Genomic DNA, 16,880 nt, shown 5'->3' with positions numbered 1-16,880 from the left:
GGCTGGTGGGTTTGAACCACCAGCCTTCTGGTTAGCAGTCACGTGCTTTAGGCACTATGCCACCAGAGCTTAAACCATCCCAAATCCTAATGAAATGTGATTCTGACAATGCAAATCTATGAAAGAGAGGAAAGCTTTCATAGGAGTAGGTCTCAGTCATGCTAGCACATGCTGACTTTAACTTTAGATGTTAGCAGAGAGAAATAAATGTTATAATATTACTACTGCAGGTTTTTAATATTCAAACTGTCGCTTCCATCAAGTCTATTTCATCTCATAGCAACCTCTCCTTGGGTTTCCGAGGTGGTATCTCTATGGAAGCCCATTTTGCCTTCCAAGGAGTGGCTAGTGGGTTTGAACCACAAGTCTTCTGGTTAGCAGTCAAGTGCCTTAGGCACTACGTCACCAGAATTTCTTTAAAATTCAAAGAAGCAATCTATTATCCTTCTATTCTAGGCTACAAGATAGATTGCTTTAAAAATGAATATCCTGTAAAAATAACTTGAAAAATCATTTCTATACATCAAGATTTTAAATTAAACATCAAAGTATTTTAATGACTGTAGATACACTCATTGTAATGTAAGGAGTGGTGGTATACATTAAAAATTCAAGGCTTCTTCTCTCTATGTTGATGAACATGTGTGCATATGCATGTGTACGTATTACATCTCCCAGAATCTCAGTGTTGTGGAAATGCTTCAAAAACCAAAACCCATTGCCCTCAAGTAGATTCCAAATCATAGCAACCCTATAGGACAGAGTAAAACTGCCTCATAGGGTTTCCATGACTGTAATCTTTACAGAAGCAAACTGCTACATCTTTCTCCCATGGAGCAGCTGGTGGATTTGAGTAGCCAACTTTTTGGTTAGCAGCTGAGCTCTTAACCACTGCACTACCAGGGCTCCTTAGAAACTGTTTAAGCAGAATTTATTCCCTTAAATAGAAACCTTATTTCATTCTTTTTTAAGAACTGTATCTAAGATTCCAAATAAAGTCCTCTATATAGGGACTTGGGTCATTTACAGTTATAATTAAAAAAAAGAAAAGAAAAATTACACCTGCAGATGAAATTTAAAAGAACTTCAGGAAAAAAAAAAAAAACATTTAGGCACTGACACCCGAGAAATTAATAAACCTACTGCCATTGAGTCAATTCTGACTCATAGTGATTCTATAGGATGAAATAAAACAACCAATAGGATTTTCAAGGCTGTAAATCTTTACAAAAGCAAACTGCCTCAACTTTCTCCCATGGAGCAGCTGGTGGTTTCAAACCACTGACCTTTTTTGGTTAGCAGACAAATGCTTTAAGCACTATGCCATCAGAGCTCCTAATAACCTACTTAGATATCATTAACTGAAATATTTCCTTCAGTTATTTCTAAAGCACAACTATATAAACAAACTGCATGGAAACTGTTTACTACTTGATTCAAAAAATCTCTTAGGTTACTGGAAGATGACTAGGAAAGGGTGTCTGAAGTCTTTGGGTAGCTTCCTGCTGTAAAGTTTACTTGTGTGTTGCACAAAGATGCTCTATCAGAATCACTTGTTCTTGAACTTGGCTTTGATTTAGTAAACTGACACAGTGACAGTAATGATGGGCTAAGAACAGCAAATATTGTGAGGATGTTGCAGGACCAGGCAGTGTTTCATCTGCTGTACACAGGGTGGCTTGGAGTTGGAGCTGACTTAATGGCATCTAACAACAACAATAGTCATATCTCCTAGAAAGTCTAATTTAACAGGTTGAATAGAGTCCGAATATTTGTGTTTTCACAAAGCTGCTTGGAAGATTCTGATATTCACCCATGGTCAAGAACCACAGAAGCCAGCAGCCCTGCTCTTAGAAATAACCTCACCCACCAGCCACATTGTAGTCAGAGCCTTGCTACTCAAACTTCCACAAACCAGAAGCATCAGCATCACCTGGTAGCTTGTTATAAATGCAGAACCCACCCCAGACCTACTCAACCCAATCTGCTTTTTAACAAGATCCCAAAGTGATTCATATGCCTGTTGAAAATTGAGAAGCAATAGTCTAGGATGTGTATTTTGATAGCCTTTCTATTGCAATCATCAGTTGGTATGAAATAAAAACTTTTTGCAAATTCTTCTCATTAGAATTAAATAAGAAAATACATCTATAAATAGATGGAAAATACATATTACCATATTCAAGTAAACCAGTAGATGGTGATAGACTCTATTCTTACCAATTACAGTGATCTGAGCTCTTTCACTACCACTCACTGTCTCAGGAGGAAATGAGAAACTCAAAGTTTTCAGGGTATTTTGTAGATTCTTGTCAGTCAAGTCTAATAAGATGGATTGTGAATATGATTTTTCTATACCTTCAGCCTGTCAAAAACAAGAAACGTCGTTAACATGGTCTCAACTAATCCTTTTATGTATAGATATATATATACAGATACAAGGACAAGCATGTTGTGTCTGCACATTGTGTGTAGCTAGATAAGTACCTACCACTGTTTTATTCCTAATTCAAATCTATTAATAAACTTTTAATTTATAGTTAAATTAGACAAAACATTTCATGAAATAGCAATGGAATTGATATAGGAGAAGATGAAAGGTGATGAGAAAAACATTCTGAGGTAGGTCCCATTACTACCCAAACAGAGAGATGAATACCTTGCCCAAAGTCACATTTGGCAGAGCTGGGATTTGAACTAAACCAGAAGCACAAAATCAAACTCATTGCCATCAAGTTGGAGCCAACTCACAGTGACTCCTCCTTGGGTTTCCAAGGTGGTATCACTATGGAAGTAGATTGCCCAATCTTCCTTCCGAGGAGCAGCTAGTGGGTTTGAACCACCAGCCTTCTGGTTAGCAGTCAAATGCTTTACGCACTACACCACCAGAACTCCTAACCTGAGCATTTACCCACTATGTTGAACTAGCTATCCTTTTAGACATAATGTCTTCTCTGGGAAACTGCAAAATCTGTCTTAGATTCACTGAATTCCAAAATTTTAAATCTACATATGAACTTGGCCATGATTTAGTACTATCTCAATTAACACAGTTTGTAAATATAGATGACCATAAAAGAGAAGTGTTTTATAGTCAAACTCCTTGATTAAACTTAAAGAGGAAATTGGCAATTACTTCTAAAACATGTGGTGATATACTTCTATACCCAGTGAGAAAACAATTATGCATTATCAAGAAGGTTGAGGAGACAACCTACTGGGTCTTCCCATCAAATTTAATCAAGAAGAAAACCACCTTTTCTTTCCTTTTCAATTAGGTACTTCATTTCATTTATTTAACATTTCAAATATTTACCTTTACTACAATCTTTTGGGTAATAGCATCGGAAGCAATGGGTGAAACAGCTCTGACTGTGATAGGAATTTCTCCCAGACATGTTGGCTTGACTGGGAAAAGAACAGTTGCTCCATCCTCACTGGGAACCAGAATGGTTTGCTGGTGTCCTGTGTCATTCATTTCATTCAAAGTCATTAGGATATCAAATTTGTCACTTTCCTCAATGGTTACCTTAACCTAGAAGAAGAAAAAAAAAAAAAACTAGTGAAAGTTTAATAGAATAAATGCTCTCAGTAACATTCTGTTTTATCAACACTTGAGTGCTGCTAAGCCTGGGAGGTCTAAGACTAGAGAAAGATGAGACAAAGATTCAGTCAAAGAGAGAATGAAAAGACACTAGGAAAAATTTCATTTATCTTACACACTTTCCTCTTCTACTGCAAAACATTGGGAGAAAGGAAACTCTTCCACTCCATTTCTGATCTTCTCACTAACATTAAATTTCTATCTAAGCCATTGGTGGTAAGGATGAGTACAGAAAAGTTATTTCATATATTATATTGCTACTAGCCTGATGTAAACATGTCATGGGATACTGGTCCCATTAGAAAGATCTGAGACAATAGAATAAAATGTTGTTATATTCACTGAGAGTATTTGCTAAAATTATTCCAAGGAAAGTACGATTCAAACATTAGTCCTGATGTGTGTGTGTATCTTGGTTGCAAACTTTTAGAAATTATAACAAAGTTGCCAGTCTCATCAAGAATGGTATTTCTCTACAATATGAAAAATGTCATCAATGTCCCTGAGCTGTAAATGTGGAAGTTGTTATGTTGGTGAATGTCTTGGTGTGTATGTTTGCACCACAATAAAAGTAAACTTAAAATAATAAAAATAGCATTTCTCTATTACATTACATTTTATGAATTGTTTTCTCACTTATTTCTCACATGCTTCTCAAAATAGGTTTTGTATAGACAACAATGATGATTCCCATCTCCTAGATGGTGAAATTATTTGTTGGTAAGTGACTGAGCTGAAAATTGAACCCTGGTTTCTGACTCTATATGTTTGCTCTTCATACTTCACCATGTAGATTTGATTAAAAAGCAGAAATAAAGAAAAAAAAGTTACCTTATAGATCTAGGTCTTTAAAAGCATATGGCATTTTTTCACATAATGAAATTAATTACATATCCCTACCAAATTATAATTAATTTCATTACATGAAAAAATGTCATATTCTCTTTAAGATTAAACATTTGGCTAACACTGATGGTGTAGTGGGTAAAGAATTAGGCTGCTAACTATAAGGTTAGTGGTTCACACCCACGAGCTGCTTCACAAGAGGAAGATGAGGCAATCTATTTCCATGGAGATTTACAGCCTTGGAAACCCAATGGGGGTCACTATGAGTCAGAACTGATTCGATGGCTGTGGGTTGGTTTTTAATATGAACACAATAAAAAGGGTGGTCTAATCCCAGACTTCCAGGGAACTAAATAGCTACACAGACAAAAGGCATATGACCCAAACAACAATCTTTGAAAATATAACACACTGTATAAACATCAGGACTACAGATACAACAGAGTGGGTGAAATTCCTCTGCAAAGTCATCTTTTCTTTTTTTTAGAAAGGCATCTTTTGAGCCAGGTCTTAAAGGGAATAAATATTGCCAACTGTAGTAGGTTACAGAATGACAGCGATAAAGTGGCAATTCATTCTAGCATTCTAGATGTGGGGAAGAGTATGAGAAAATGCAGGAGACAGGAAAGATAAAGACAAGCCTCTGAAATAATGAGGAAGTAGCATGGCTAAAGTGGAGAATCTGTGCTGGAAATTCAGTAGACAACAGACATACTAATAATATCCTCAGACATAAGAACAGATGAAATTACTGACAAAGTAAGTATATTTTCATTCTCCGAGAAATGTATAAAATGCTTGACGCCCAGATGCCCAACCACAACACAACTCAACCCCTACATAATAAGAACATAGTTTCTCCTGAAGCGTGAATCATTAACAAAACTTGAATATATTACCTCAGTGGCATCTTTCAAATAATTGAATATGGTTACTTCCAAAGCAAATTCTTCACCTCTGATAACAGAGTAAGGAAGATTCAAAAAAATGAAAAATGGTTGGAAGGCTTGTAGCTGGAAATACAATGAATACATATTTTCATTCAGGTCAAAATGCTTCACATTTTATGCAATTAAAAGCAATTCTCCCAAAACCTATTGAGCCTATAACTTCACCTGGAAATGTCTAATTTCCTATAAACAGAAATAACAACTTATCCTAAATGAAATATGGCAAATTGATTTAACAATAAACACTACATTTTAGCCCACTATGAACCAGGCTCTTTATATAATTATCTCACTTAATTAAATTAATACAACCCTATGAGGCAGGTATTATACTCCTGTTTTAAAGAAAAGAAAACGGAAGCTCAGAGATCTCTAGAACAGGTATAAAATCACAGTCAGTAATTAGAGGGGCCAGAACTGGATCCCAGAGTGTCTGATGCCAAAGCAATGGCCCTTTCTACTATTCTATATTGACTCCAGCATTCTGCTTTAAAAAACCACTGACCAAATAAAAAAGCCCTGTTTTAGAATCACATATGGAGAATCTAAATGTGCTAGGCCCAGGGGTATTCTAATAACTACTTTCTACACAAACATGCATACATACTTCCTCCTTGGTGACCCAACATCTATCTTGTTGGTCAGGTCCTACAGTGGAGGCTGATTCCCAGCCCAATTCATCTACCCCATTCCTCCATCCCACCTATGAGGAGGAGTAATTCCCTCTAGAAGTTGATTTGGACATTTGTGGAAGTGTCTTAGATTGTCACAGTAGCTGGTACAGTGTTATCACTTTGTGGGTGAGGATTGGCATTGGGTGCTATTAGCACTTTTGGGGTAAAGGTTTGCAGTGCTCAAGACAGTCTCAACCAATGAAGAACTATTCCATGCTCCACATGACTTTTGAGTGTCCCTTCAGACAATCATGTAAATAAAGCATTTGTTAATAAATTATGGGAGCCAGAACCTAATTCCACTTTATATATAAACCTATTTTTTATATATAAACCCATTTTTACAAGGAGCTCTGGTAGCATAGTGCCTAAGGCACTTGACTGCTAACCAGAAGGCTGGCGGTTCAAACCCACCAGCCACTCCTCAGAAGGAAGGTTGGGCATTCCTACTTCCGTAGTGATACTGCCTCGGAAACTCAAGGAGGGGTCGCTATGAGTCGGGGCCGACTCGACGGCAAACAACAACAACAACAACAACAAACCCATTTTTAATGCACACTGAATTGTTGACCAATACAACTATTTTATAAATCAAGAGAAGACTGCAGTTTGGTTTCAGAAATTGACATCACCACAGGTACCTCTCAAGGTTTTGAGTCTTCAAAACAATGTGTGGGTATCAAATTACATTCATAGCTATTACATAAAAGAAGATTCTACTCGTGGGGTAAATATCTAAAAATTTCACTATGCTTTCTAATGTAATTGTCCCAGTAATTTACATACTGAAATACCTATTATTTTATTATATATTATTTTCCTTTAATTTATCTTTACAATTTCACCTAGGGCATTATATTGATTTTTTTAAAAACTCTATATACAGCTAAGTTATATTACCTATGAATTTCATCTCAGGAAATAAATGGGCAACACAAAAAATCTGTTTTACAAAGGAGGCTTCAGATCTGACAGAGGTGAGAGCCACTGGTCTAAGGCAATCTAAACCACAGTCTATTTCATTTGACCAGTAACTGGTTTAGGAAGCGATAGGTGATGCAATTTGATGAAAGACGTGAAGGAATTTCTGCTAAGAGGAAATCTAGAGAAGTTTTGCACATTCTTGGAGAGGAACAGGCTGAAAGCACAATTTTTTCTGGATTTGGGAAGTACTTGGATGATAAAATTTTCTTTTCAAATATCAGTATAAACCTTCATTTATCAGTATAAAATTGTCTATTCAAATATCAGTATAAACCTACATTCCATGGTTTAATACAGCTTATGACAGAAATAGACACAGAAAGGCAAAATGAAGAAATTTCAAATTAGGATCAACATTATAAGCAGTCTTTTTTTTTTTTTCCATTGAAGAGCTGACACTCTCTTTGCTTCATGGCACTGTAAACTTATAAGCAGCCCTTAAATATGCTACCTCCACAGGAGTAGTTGTCAGTCCAAGACCTAGGTCCTCAGAGATCACAAAAGCTGTAGCCACCCAGGAAGTGATTGTATCAGGTACAGTAACTTCAAATTCTTGGTAAATCTTGGAACTAAAGTCAAGATAAACAAGAACAAATCATAAAATTAGGAACTGGCTCAAACACCTTTCAAAATAAGCCAACATAACTTACACTATTTTTTGGAAGAATCTTAATTGTCTAAACCATTTACACCTCTAAATGTAAAACAACTACAAAGAAATAATTATGAAATAGATTCCAAGTTCTCAAGAAGTAGGTCATAACACCACATAGTGATCCATACCCCAATAAAATCTTTCTACAATATATTTTTATCTTCAGAATGAGCAATATTTTCATAAATTTTATATCAATACCTGTTTTCAAACTGAACTCCATTTTTTTCCTCTTACTTTGCAGAAAATTTCTTTCCCTGTATACCTGTCAGCACTAGTATTTGTTTTGTTTTCTGAGGTTTGACTTATGTCTTATTTCACATTTCCCTAAATGGCTGACTATAATATACAGGCAGTTCCCAGGTTAGGAATGAGTTCCATTCCCAAATCTGTGTTTAAGTCAAATCTGTACATAAGTCAAAATAGTTAGGTACGGTTCATATCTAATGTCAGTTAGTCAAATGTTTGTCTTAATCTACAGTATATAGTGTACCTTTGTATGCCTGAAAAAACACTTCCAGTTACAAGTATCCTCCAATTTTCAAAACATCACTTTATACCACTTCGCTTTTATGAAACACCTACATTAGTACCTGTTTTAGCTAACCTAAAAAAATCCGAAGATTTTCACTTTTGTGAAAGAAAGGTGAGAAGGGAAACTATTGTTCAGAGTCTGTTTCGCAGTGAGCTGTTAAAGGCAGCGCACACCCCAAGCAGCGAGAGTGCGCACCAAGCACACGAAGTGCCTTCTCCAGAACTAAGCATCTTAGCATCAAGTCGCCATCACTTTAAACCATGTCTGTGAACACTGTACATTAGTGTTGTTTTAGGTTTTATGTGTTATTTGGTAATGCTTTGGTAGGCTATATTTTGGGCCAGGGAATGCACAAAATTTTGCCTGTATAAATTAATGGTTATTGCTTGTTTGCTTTATGTCATTTTGGTTTATGGAAGGTTTCATAAGAGCTCTCTACTTTTGGATAGCAAGGGTAACTTGTACACTAAGACATTTTTAACATAATAATACAGTAATAATAACAATAACATTTTGGTGTGCATCACAAAGTAGCACCTGTTTGCTATTGCAAACCATCGTACATGCTTCAAATTTTTAATATAATAGGCATTTTGGGGGTTGGTTCATAATTATGGTTGTATACAACTCTGATGTTCATAACCCAGGTACTTCCTGTACTGTATACATTTCATGATTTACATGCTAGATCACCAGGCCAGGTAGCACAGGTGTTGTCAGCTAGGCTAGAATTCCTTCTACCTCCATGTCCCTTCTCCCTGTGGCTCACGGAGATGTTTTATGAAGAGTGAGAATCAGTTCAAAGTACTGATACAAGGTAGCAGGAAGTAATCATGAATGATTTCCACCTCAAGGCAACAAATATACTCCCAGAAATGTTTCTCCATCAGGGACCATGAGACTTAAATGAAAGTAAAGATCAACTTTCATCAGAAAAAGATCAGAGCCTGAGACCAGGCAATTAATATCATTTCCTCCTTGAGAATATTCCTACCACCACAATTTGTACGTGGCTTTGTTAATATAGTTGTAATATTGTTGTAATACAGTTTTTACAATAAAACAAATTATGAAAAGCATTATTCTAAAACAAAACCTTCTTGGTCTACTTAGTTCTTAATCACACTATACCTGTACTTAAACACTAAAAAGAGAACAGAACATATTTAAAACAATCACTTAACAAAAAATATGTAAGTAAGGAACTTGATAAATTTTTACCCCATGTTGGTGTCTAGCCAAATCCAAGTCTCTGGAAAATGCTTTCTAATGCGTGGATTGCTAACTGATGAAAGGTCATGAAAATCAACCATGTAACCTTCACTTTCTTCCAAAAACCTTTCAGCAACCTCTGGATTGTCATCTAAAAATAAACATTGACAACTGGTAGAAAAGAAATCAATGAATAAAATAAATTACAAACTTAGTCTACAGAATCATAACACTCTCAGTTGAAGAGGCTTTTAGAGTTCTACTTGTCCAATCTTCTCATTTTAGATAAGAAACCTGAGACTCAAAGAGGTCAAGTAATTCACCAAGGGCACATGGCCAGTACAGTAGAGTCAGAACTAGAAAAAACATGCCCTACCCCTACAGCCAATATCTTAAAAACTGCTTACAGTTTAGCTGCTAAAAAAAAAAAAAAAGTTAAAATGTTAAATCATATTATTAAAGCAACCTACAATCCTACTACCATTCTCCAAGCTCTTTAGTGCTGATTATCATTGGCTATACCAGGTATAAGGAGCTCTGGTAGTGTCATGCCTAAGGCATTTGACTGCTAACCAGAAGGCTGGTGGTACAAATCCATCAGCCACTCCTCGGAAGGAAGATTGGCCAATCTGCTTCCATAGTAATACCACCTCGGAAACCCAAGGAGGGGTCGCTATGAGTCAGATCCAACTCAACAGCAGTTAGTTTGGTTTTATTTATTTATACCAGGTATGAGATGCTACATACAATTGCCCAGTTCACTGGCTTTTTTCTTATAAAAAGAAGCTATGTTGCCATAAATACTCCTGTGCATCTATATTCCTTCAACTTTTCTGTAAATATAAAATTGTTTCAAATTAAAATGAAAAAAAAATACACTGTACTAAGTACCAATGATACAAAGATGAATGCAATGAATTCATTGATAAGTCTATGAAGGAGGCAGGTACACAGAAAACATGATATGGATGATAACAAACATGTGCATAAGGTACAATGAAGAGAATGGTTGATTTTACACACAATCTCAATGATGATTAGGGGCATAGTTAGGAGAAAAGAGGAACAAACATTCCATTTTGTACAATCTCTTGCCTAAGGCATTTGACTGCTAACCAGAAGACTGGTGGTTCAAACCCACCAGCCACTCCTCAGAGCAAAGACTGGAAAATCTATTTCAATAGTGATACCACCTCAGAAACCCAAGGAGGGGTCATTATGAGTCGGGATCTACTCAACAACAGTGAGTTATTTTGGGGGGCTTTTTTAATACTAAAAAAAAAAACAACAGTGAGCCAAGTACAAAGCCATGTCCATGATATGACAATGAGTATTTTTAAAAGTGGCATAAAATTAGAAGAAAAAGAATGGTTGACTCTAGATTTTAAAATGTCAAGCATCTCATGTTAAAGGATCTGAACTTACACTTTTAAGAAACAGTGACCCATTGAAGGTTTTAAAATAAATTAGAAAATGGCTGTGGTGTAGTAAATTACATAATGTGAGTTTTCTAGCCATAAGTCTTTGTAAACTCCATGGTGGAATTTGCCGTGAGCAACTGAGGAGCTCCTGATTAAAGTTATCCACCTGGGATATTTCTGTTGGAGCAGCACAAACTAATTTTCTGGGAAGTTCACTCTCTCTCAGGTGTGTAGAACTCTGATATTGGGATTGGTTGGTTTGGGCCACTCTGCCAGGCTCAAAAGGAGACCTCCTAGAGGCAGAAGGAATATCTCTGACTGCTGACTGAAAAATAAATGCTGCTGAGAGAAACGTGCTCCTAAGGGACACACACTAGCTGAGAGAGAGACACATCAGACACGCATTGCTGAAAGAAAGAGATGCGAGAGACACGTGCTGCTGAGAGAGAGATGTGAGAAATACGGGCTGCTGAGAGAGAGACGTGAGAGACACGCACTGCTGAGAGAGAGACTGGTGGCTGCTAAGTGAGATAGCCAGCTGTGAGAGACTGAATGAATTTCTGAACTTGAATTGTAGCCTATTGCTTCCCTAATAAACCCCATAATTTGTGAGTTTTGCCTGGACACTGCAGCAAATTATCAAACCCAGCAGAGAAGTGGTGGGTTCGGCAGGAGGAACAGTTGGTGTTGGGGTTGGTGAAAGGGCTAGAGGGAGGCAGCATGTCCGGCCTCACAGAAACAGCCTAGTCAGAGCAAAAGCAATCATCAACAGGCCAGAAGCACAAACTGGACTGAACATAAAAATTGGACAAAGAGTAAGACTGGAGGCCAGAAATTCAAACATCAAAACCAAATATCTGTAAAAGCTAGATTGGTGGGATGGGACAGAGAAATAGGAATAGCAGTATGTAGAGGATTTCCAAAACAGAATCAAGTTCTAGCTTCAGGACAGAGACTTGGGTGTCCTATGTAGCAAGAACCAGCCCAAAGCCAGAGAGCCTGAGGCTTAGTGTGGAGTAACAGAAAACTTCTGACAGAAATAGGGAATTCAGGGATAGAAAGTGTATATAACACTTCAGAAAGCCTTTCAAGATGATATATTCTCATAATTTTACCTGAAATAAAGGAGAATGACTTCTAGAGCTAATCAGTCTCATTTATACATTTACTTTAGTAGAAACATTTTATGACTGCTTCCTAAAATCACACTTCTTACTGTTACTTTGTAGCCACCCTACTCAGCAATTCAGGAACCTAGGATCCACAGGTGTTATCCTGCCCAGTGAGAAGTTAAATCTCTCAGGATTGAAAAAATACGTATGAGTGTGTGTGCACATGCACACACGTAAACAACAACATGCACACATATGCCAGTGTATTTTATGGCATCTGGGTTATTTTCTAGGTGGACATCAAGGAGCATATGTTTCAAAAACGTGTTTCTCCTTTTATCTAATACCAAAGTAACAGCACAGTTTGTAACACAAAGCATATATATGGCACAGAAGTTCCCAATATGCCCAAAAGTACAACCCCTCAAAGAATCACAGAGAGCAAATGGAAAGTACTCATTTCAAAGACATAGATAGCAACCCAGACAGACGTTCTGACATCATGGCCAGGATATAAAAACCTCAGCTTCCAAGCACATTAAATTCCAAATATTCTTAGAACAAGAGAAGTGAAAGTCAAAATCAAAATACCTATGTTAAGCCAGAAAATACCTAGACATATATATGTCCAGGAGCTCTGGTAGCACAGTGCCTAAGGCATTTGACTGCTAACCAGAAGGCAAGTGCTATTAAATATCTGAGATGAAAGATTAAATTATTTTACAATCATACTGCCATGTTTTACTTACAGACTCCATCAATGTAATCCTTCACAAGGTTTGCATCTGTCAATACCCAGAGGCCACAGTCCTAAAAAGAATAATTTCAATTTTCTTTTAAAGTAAAAGTTGAAATGCTCTCTAAACTACCTGTACTCCATACTCACTCACGCGCATTTCTGAGGGCCTGGGTACAAATGTGTGTATGCTCAATCAATCAAAATCTCTCTCACCCACAAACACACACAAAAAGCCATTTTAAGGGCAGTAGAAGTAATACAAAGTAAGTAAGTTATTTCTTTAATAACAATTGCATTAATTTCTCTAATATTGCCTTTTTCTACTTGGTTTTAAAACTGAAAAGATGACTCTCTTACCATTTCAAATTACACTAACATAACAATCTATATTTCAGCAACACATTTAATAAAAGGTTGATATTTCATAATTAATATTTATTTTATAATTTATATTATAAAATATTTCATAATTTATATTAATTTTACAAGGTCTGTAATAATAAAAGATACTACTATCTTTTCAAATTATATAGAAAATTAAATAAATATACCTGAAAGATTGCAAAAGAATTCATGAACATGCCTAAATAATATCCTGTGTTATAAAGTTCCAATTCATGGACCACCTGAGAAGGAGATAAAATATAAAGAAATGAAGGGATTTGTGTAATTTAGATAAAAGAAATCCACTTGCTTACCAAATTTGATAATGATACAAATTGAGAAGTAATGAATATGTGACTACTTTCTGAATTAATAAGCCAAAATTAGATTTCTTATAAAAGAACAGAATTGATTACTCTGTTCAGCAATTAAGAGTTCCTAAGAAGTATGGCCTTGAGTTTTACCCAGGAGGATATTAAATGTCTCTGTGCTGAAAAGACCAACATGTAGAGGCCAGCATTAAAAATGACCTACACTTTTGGCAGAAATAAACAGATATATTTCATAGAAATTAATGTAAATTTTGTAAAGTGACAGTTACCTAAATAAAAAAAAAAAATGAACAGAAAGCAAAAGAAAAAAAAACTATCAATAAGCAGAAAAAATTCAACTTCACTGATAATCAAAGCAAAGCAAATTCTAACATCAATGAGAAATAGTTTTTCACTGAGATATTTATTTCTATCATATTAGCAATGCAATCTTTAAGAACAGCACCCATTGCTAGCACGAATGGGTAAAATGGACATTTTCATATGCACTATTGCAGATCTGTAACTTAGTACAATTTTCTTAGAAAAGAATTTGATATTAAAAAAATAAAACCTTAAAATGGTCATAGCCTTTAACTCACAGCTAAGAAAATATGAGCAAATAAGGGAAAAATGAAAACAATTAAATGTCTAAATTTAGGGGAATAGTTAATGAATTACAGTACATCCATATGATACAGATTATGCAAATACATGTTCTTCTGTAAAGCGGTCATAAGTCAATATAAGTAGGGGGAGGTCAGCACGAAACGATCAAGGCAAAGAAAGACACTGGGAGGAGCACAAGGGCCAAAGACAACAAAGGTAAATTCTATTAGGTACACAATCCTGCAATGGCAGTAATCATAATAAGCTATGAGTGGATGCATAGAAGCTCAAGCTGAACAAGGATGGGAAGGCAAATAGGATTATACCCATGAAAATACATATATAGGTTTCACAGAGGATATTTCTACACATGTATTTATATTTGCTGCAAATATATCCATGAATACAGTAAAGCACACAAGGGCAAAGTTATGAAAACTTCATAGCCAAAATCAAACATCTTGAGGGAATGAACCACTGAACCTGGGAGCTCAGACCACAACCTCAGGGGACACTAAGATCAATTGGCATAACATAGTCCATAAAGACAATGTTCTGTATCCTGCTTTGGTGCATAGCAACTGGTGTCTTTAAGTTTAAAAAAAAAAAAAAAATACTTAAAAATGAGTTGCCATTTAAGCTGCGACTATTGATCTCTCTCCATCTAAAACAAAGAGTGAAGAAACTAAAATAATGCATGGGAATAATTAGTCCAAAGGACTAATGGACTACATGAACCAACCTCCATGACACTGAGACCAGAAGAACTAAATTATGCCCTGCTCTGAAAAGGACCACAATAGGAGGTCCTGCATAGAGTGGGAGGAAAACGTGGAACAAAACCCAAAATCATAAAGACAGACCAAGCTATGGGTCTGATAGAGCCCTTTACATGCCCTTCAAGCCTGGAAGTGAACTCAACCCTGTGGCTCAGCTTTCAGGCAAGAAATAGACAGGCCTACAAGGTGAACTATAGCATCAGGAAGGTATGCACTCATTAGAACAATCAATGACACAAGATAAAAAGGCAGTATTTGCCAAGGGATAAAGTTCAGAAGCCAGGAGATGATAGGAAAGAAGGAAGAAGGGAGAAGGCAAACACAAGAGAGCTATTCCATTGTGGGGATCGCAATCAACGTCACAAAACAAAATGGGTATAAATTGTTGAATAGGAAACAAATTTGCTCTGTAAACTTTCACCCAAATCACAATTTAAAAAAAAAAAAAGATATTGCAGCCATTTGGTGTAACTATTTTTATACTTCCCCCATATTTGTGTTAGCATTAGCCAGATAAATTACAATAAAGCCAGGATTAAAAACCATGAAAGATACTAAGCACAAGTTGAAAAAAAGCACCTTCTACCATAAAATTAAACACCAGCAATGACTGTTACTGTCATGCTAACAGTAGCCACTTCTCCACCCAAGATAAGCAAACATAATGCTGGAACAGGTACCAATAATAAAACAGCAGAATAAGAAAAAAGAAATTTTCATAATGTTCTCAACAAGCTGGCAAATATAGCTAACCTAATTATAGATAATAAAGTCAGAGCCAGGTATAATGGGGAGAAAATGTTTTAGTTCCAAACTCTGCCACAATACAGAAATACATGCAAGATCTGCTCAACTGTCACTCAGGCATGAATGGATAGAAACATTCAGGAAGAAGCATCTGTCTCATAAAGAAATCTTCCTTTTTCACTGGCTTAAAAAAAAAAAAACGAGCACTAAAACAGCTCAACCCAAGCTAATGAGAGGAAGGCTGGTGTCTGAAAATTATTCCTGGAAGATCTAGTACACTTAAATTGTCCCAAGGAATTCAAGAGCCTCTCAGTAGGACATGTAAATTTAACAAGAAAGAAAGAAGCCAAAATGGCCTAGTATCACAGACTTCATACTCCTTTCTCCAGAACCAATTTTGGAGAAACAGCAAAAGCAAGTAGGAAACTTGGATGAGTGGGAAGCCAAAGCCCTGGGAAGAATGAAGGATATCTGGAATTGGCAAGTTGGGAGGAAGTGAGTGACTTCAGCCTAGGGCAGTGGGCAGCTAGAGACAGCAGTTAGATGACAGGTCAAAAGAAAGGTTTAAATTCTGCTCTTTCTTCATTCCTTGCAACTTCACTGCCAAAATCAGTACAAATAGCAGCAGCCCAGATGCCTGTGCAGGTGTTTCTAAGATAATATAGGTCAATACATATGCCTTTCTGCAAATTCCAAATTTACTGCAGACTGTAATTACTTATAAACATTACTTATAAACAAAATAGAAAGTACTTCAAAATTAGCTAATGTTTTCTTCTCCAATGTTACCAAAAGTTATGCAAGTGAATTTTCCAGTACTTTCTTGAGTTTCACAAATTATAGCATGAAAAGGAGGGAAAACTCTAAGTGGCATTTCTCATGTAAGACAGCAAAGACACAACTACGTAAGTCGCCTTCCAACATAATACTAGGATGCAGATTCTTTTTTATTTGAAACTTTACTGATTATTGGCTTATACTTTTGAAGCAGGACTAACAAATTTTTCTTTAGATATTCAAAATAATGCAATAAAATTTCTTTTCTCTCTCTGAACATTCATTTTTGTCCTTTTGAAAAATAGGTCAACTTACATTTTCCATTGTAATATCATTTGAGGCATTCATCAGATTCACACTCTTATCAACAGCTACAATTCCAACTACTGAATCAGGCTGTGTCACAGAGATCCTAAGAGAGACTTTCTCAGATGGTTCAGCATTAGCTTTACTCCAAAATAGCTTTATCTAAAAGGAGCAGAGAATAAGATTGACTTATTTCACTTTTTCAAACATTACTTACATGTCTACCAATAGTGGT

At 36.1% G+C, this 16,880-nt stretch overlaps 1 protein-coding gene across 1 annotated transcript in view; it reads right to left on the bottom strand.

The window, feature by feature from the left end:
• Window positions 1-16,880, bottom strand: part of CD109 (CD109 molecule) — a 159,739-nt gene that overhangs the window by 46,089 nt on the left and 96,770 nt on the right. The window contains exons 15-22 of the mRNA XM_007945220.2: window positions 16,655-16,807; window positions 13,284-13,358; window positions 12,743-12,803; window positions 9,470-9,611; window positions 7,510-7,627; window positions 5,350-5,463; window positions 3,317-3,535; window positions 2,221-2,365 (exon numbers count right to left, since the gene is read on the bottom strand). Of these exons, the coding sequence (XP_007943411.1) occupies window positions 2,221-2,365; window positions 3,317-3,535; window positions 5,350-5,463; window positions 7,510-7,627; window positions 9,470-9,611; window positions 12,743-12,803; window positions 13,284-13,358; window positions 16,655-16,807 (1,027 nt within the window). The remainder of the gene's footprint in view (window positions 1-2,220; window positions 2,366-3,316; window positions 3,536-5,349; window positions 5,464-7,509; window positions 7,628-9,469; window positions 9,612-12,742; window positions 12,804-13,283; window positions 13,359-16,654; window positions 16,808-16,880) is intronic.

The sequence above is a fragment of the Orycteropus afer genome, unplaced genomic scaffold (genome assembly GCF_000298275.1).
Source record: "Orycteropus afer afer isolate SDZICR_OR568_19922 unplaced genomic scaffold, OryAfe1.0 scaffold00133, whole genome shotgun sequence".
NCBI lineage: Eukaryota > Metazoa > Chordata > Mammalia > Tubulidentata > Orycteropodidae > Orycteropus > Orycteropus afer.
Note: the sequence above shows the minus strand (reverse complement) of the source record. Positions and strands in the feature narration are given on the sequence as shown.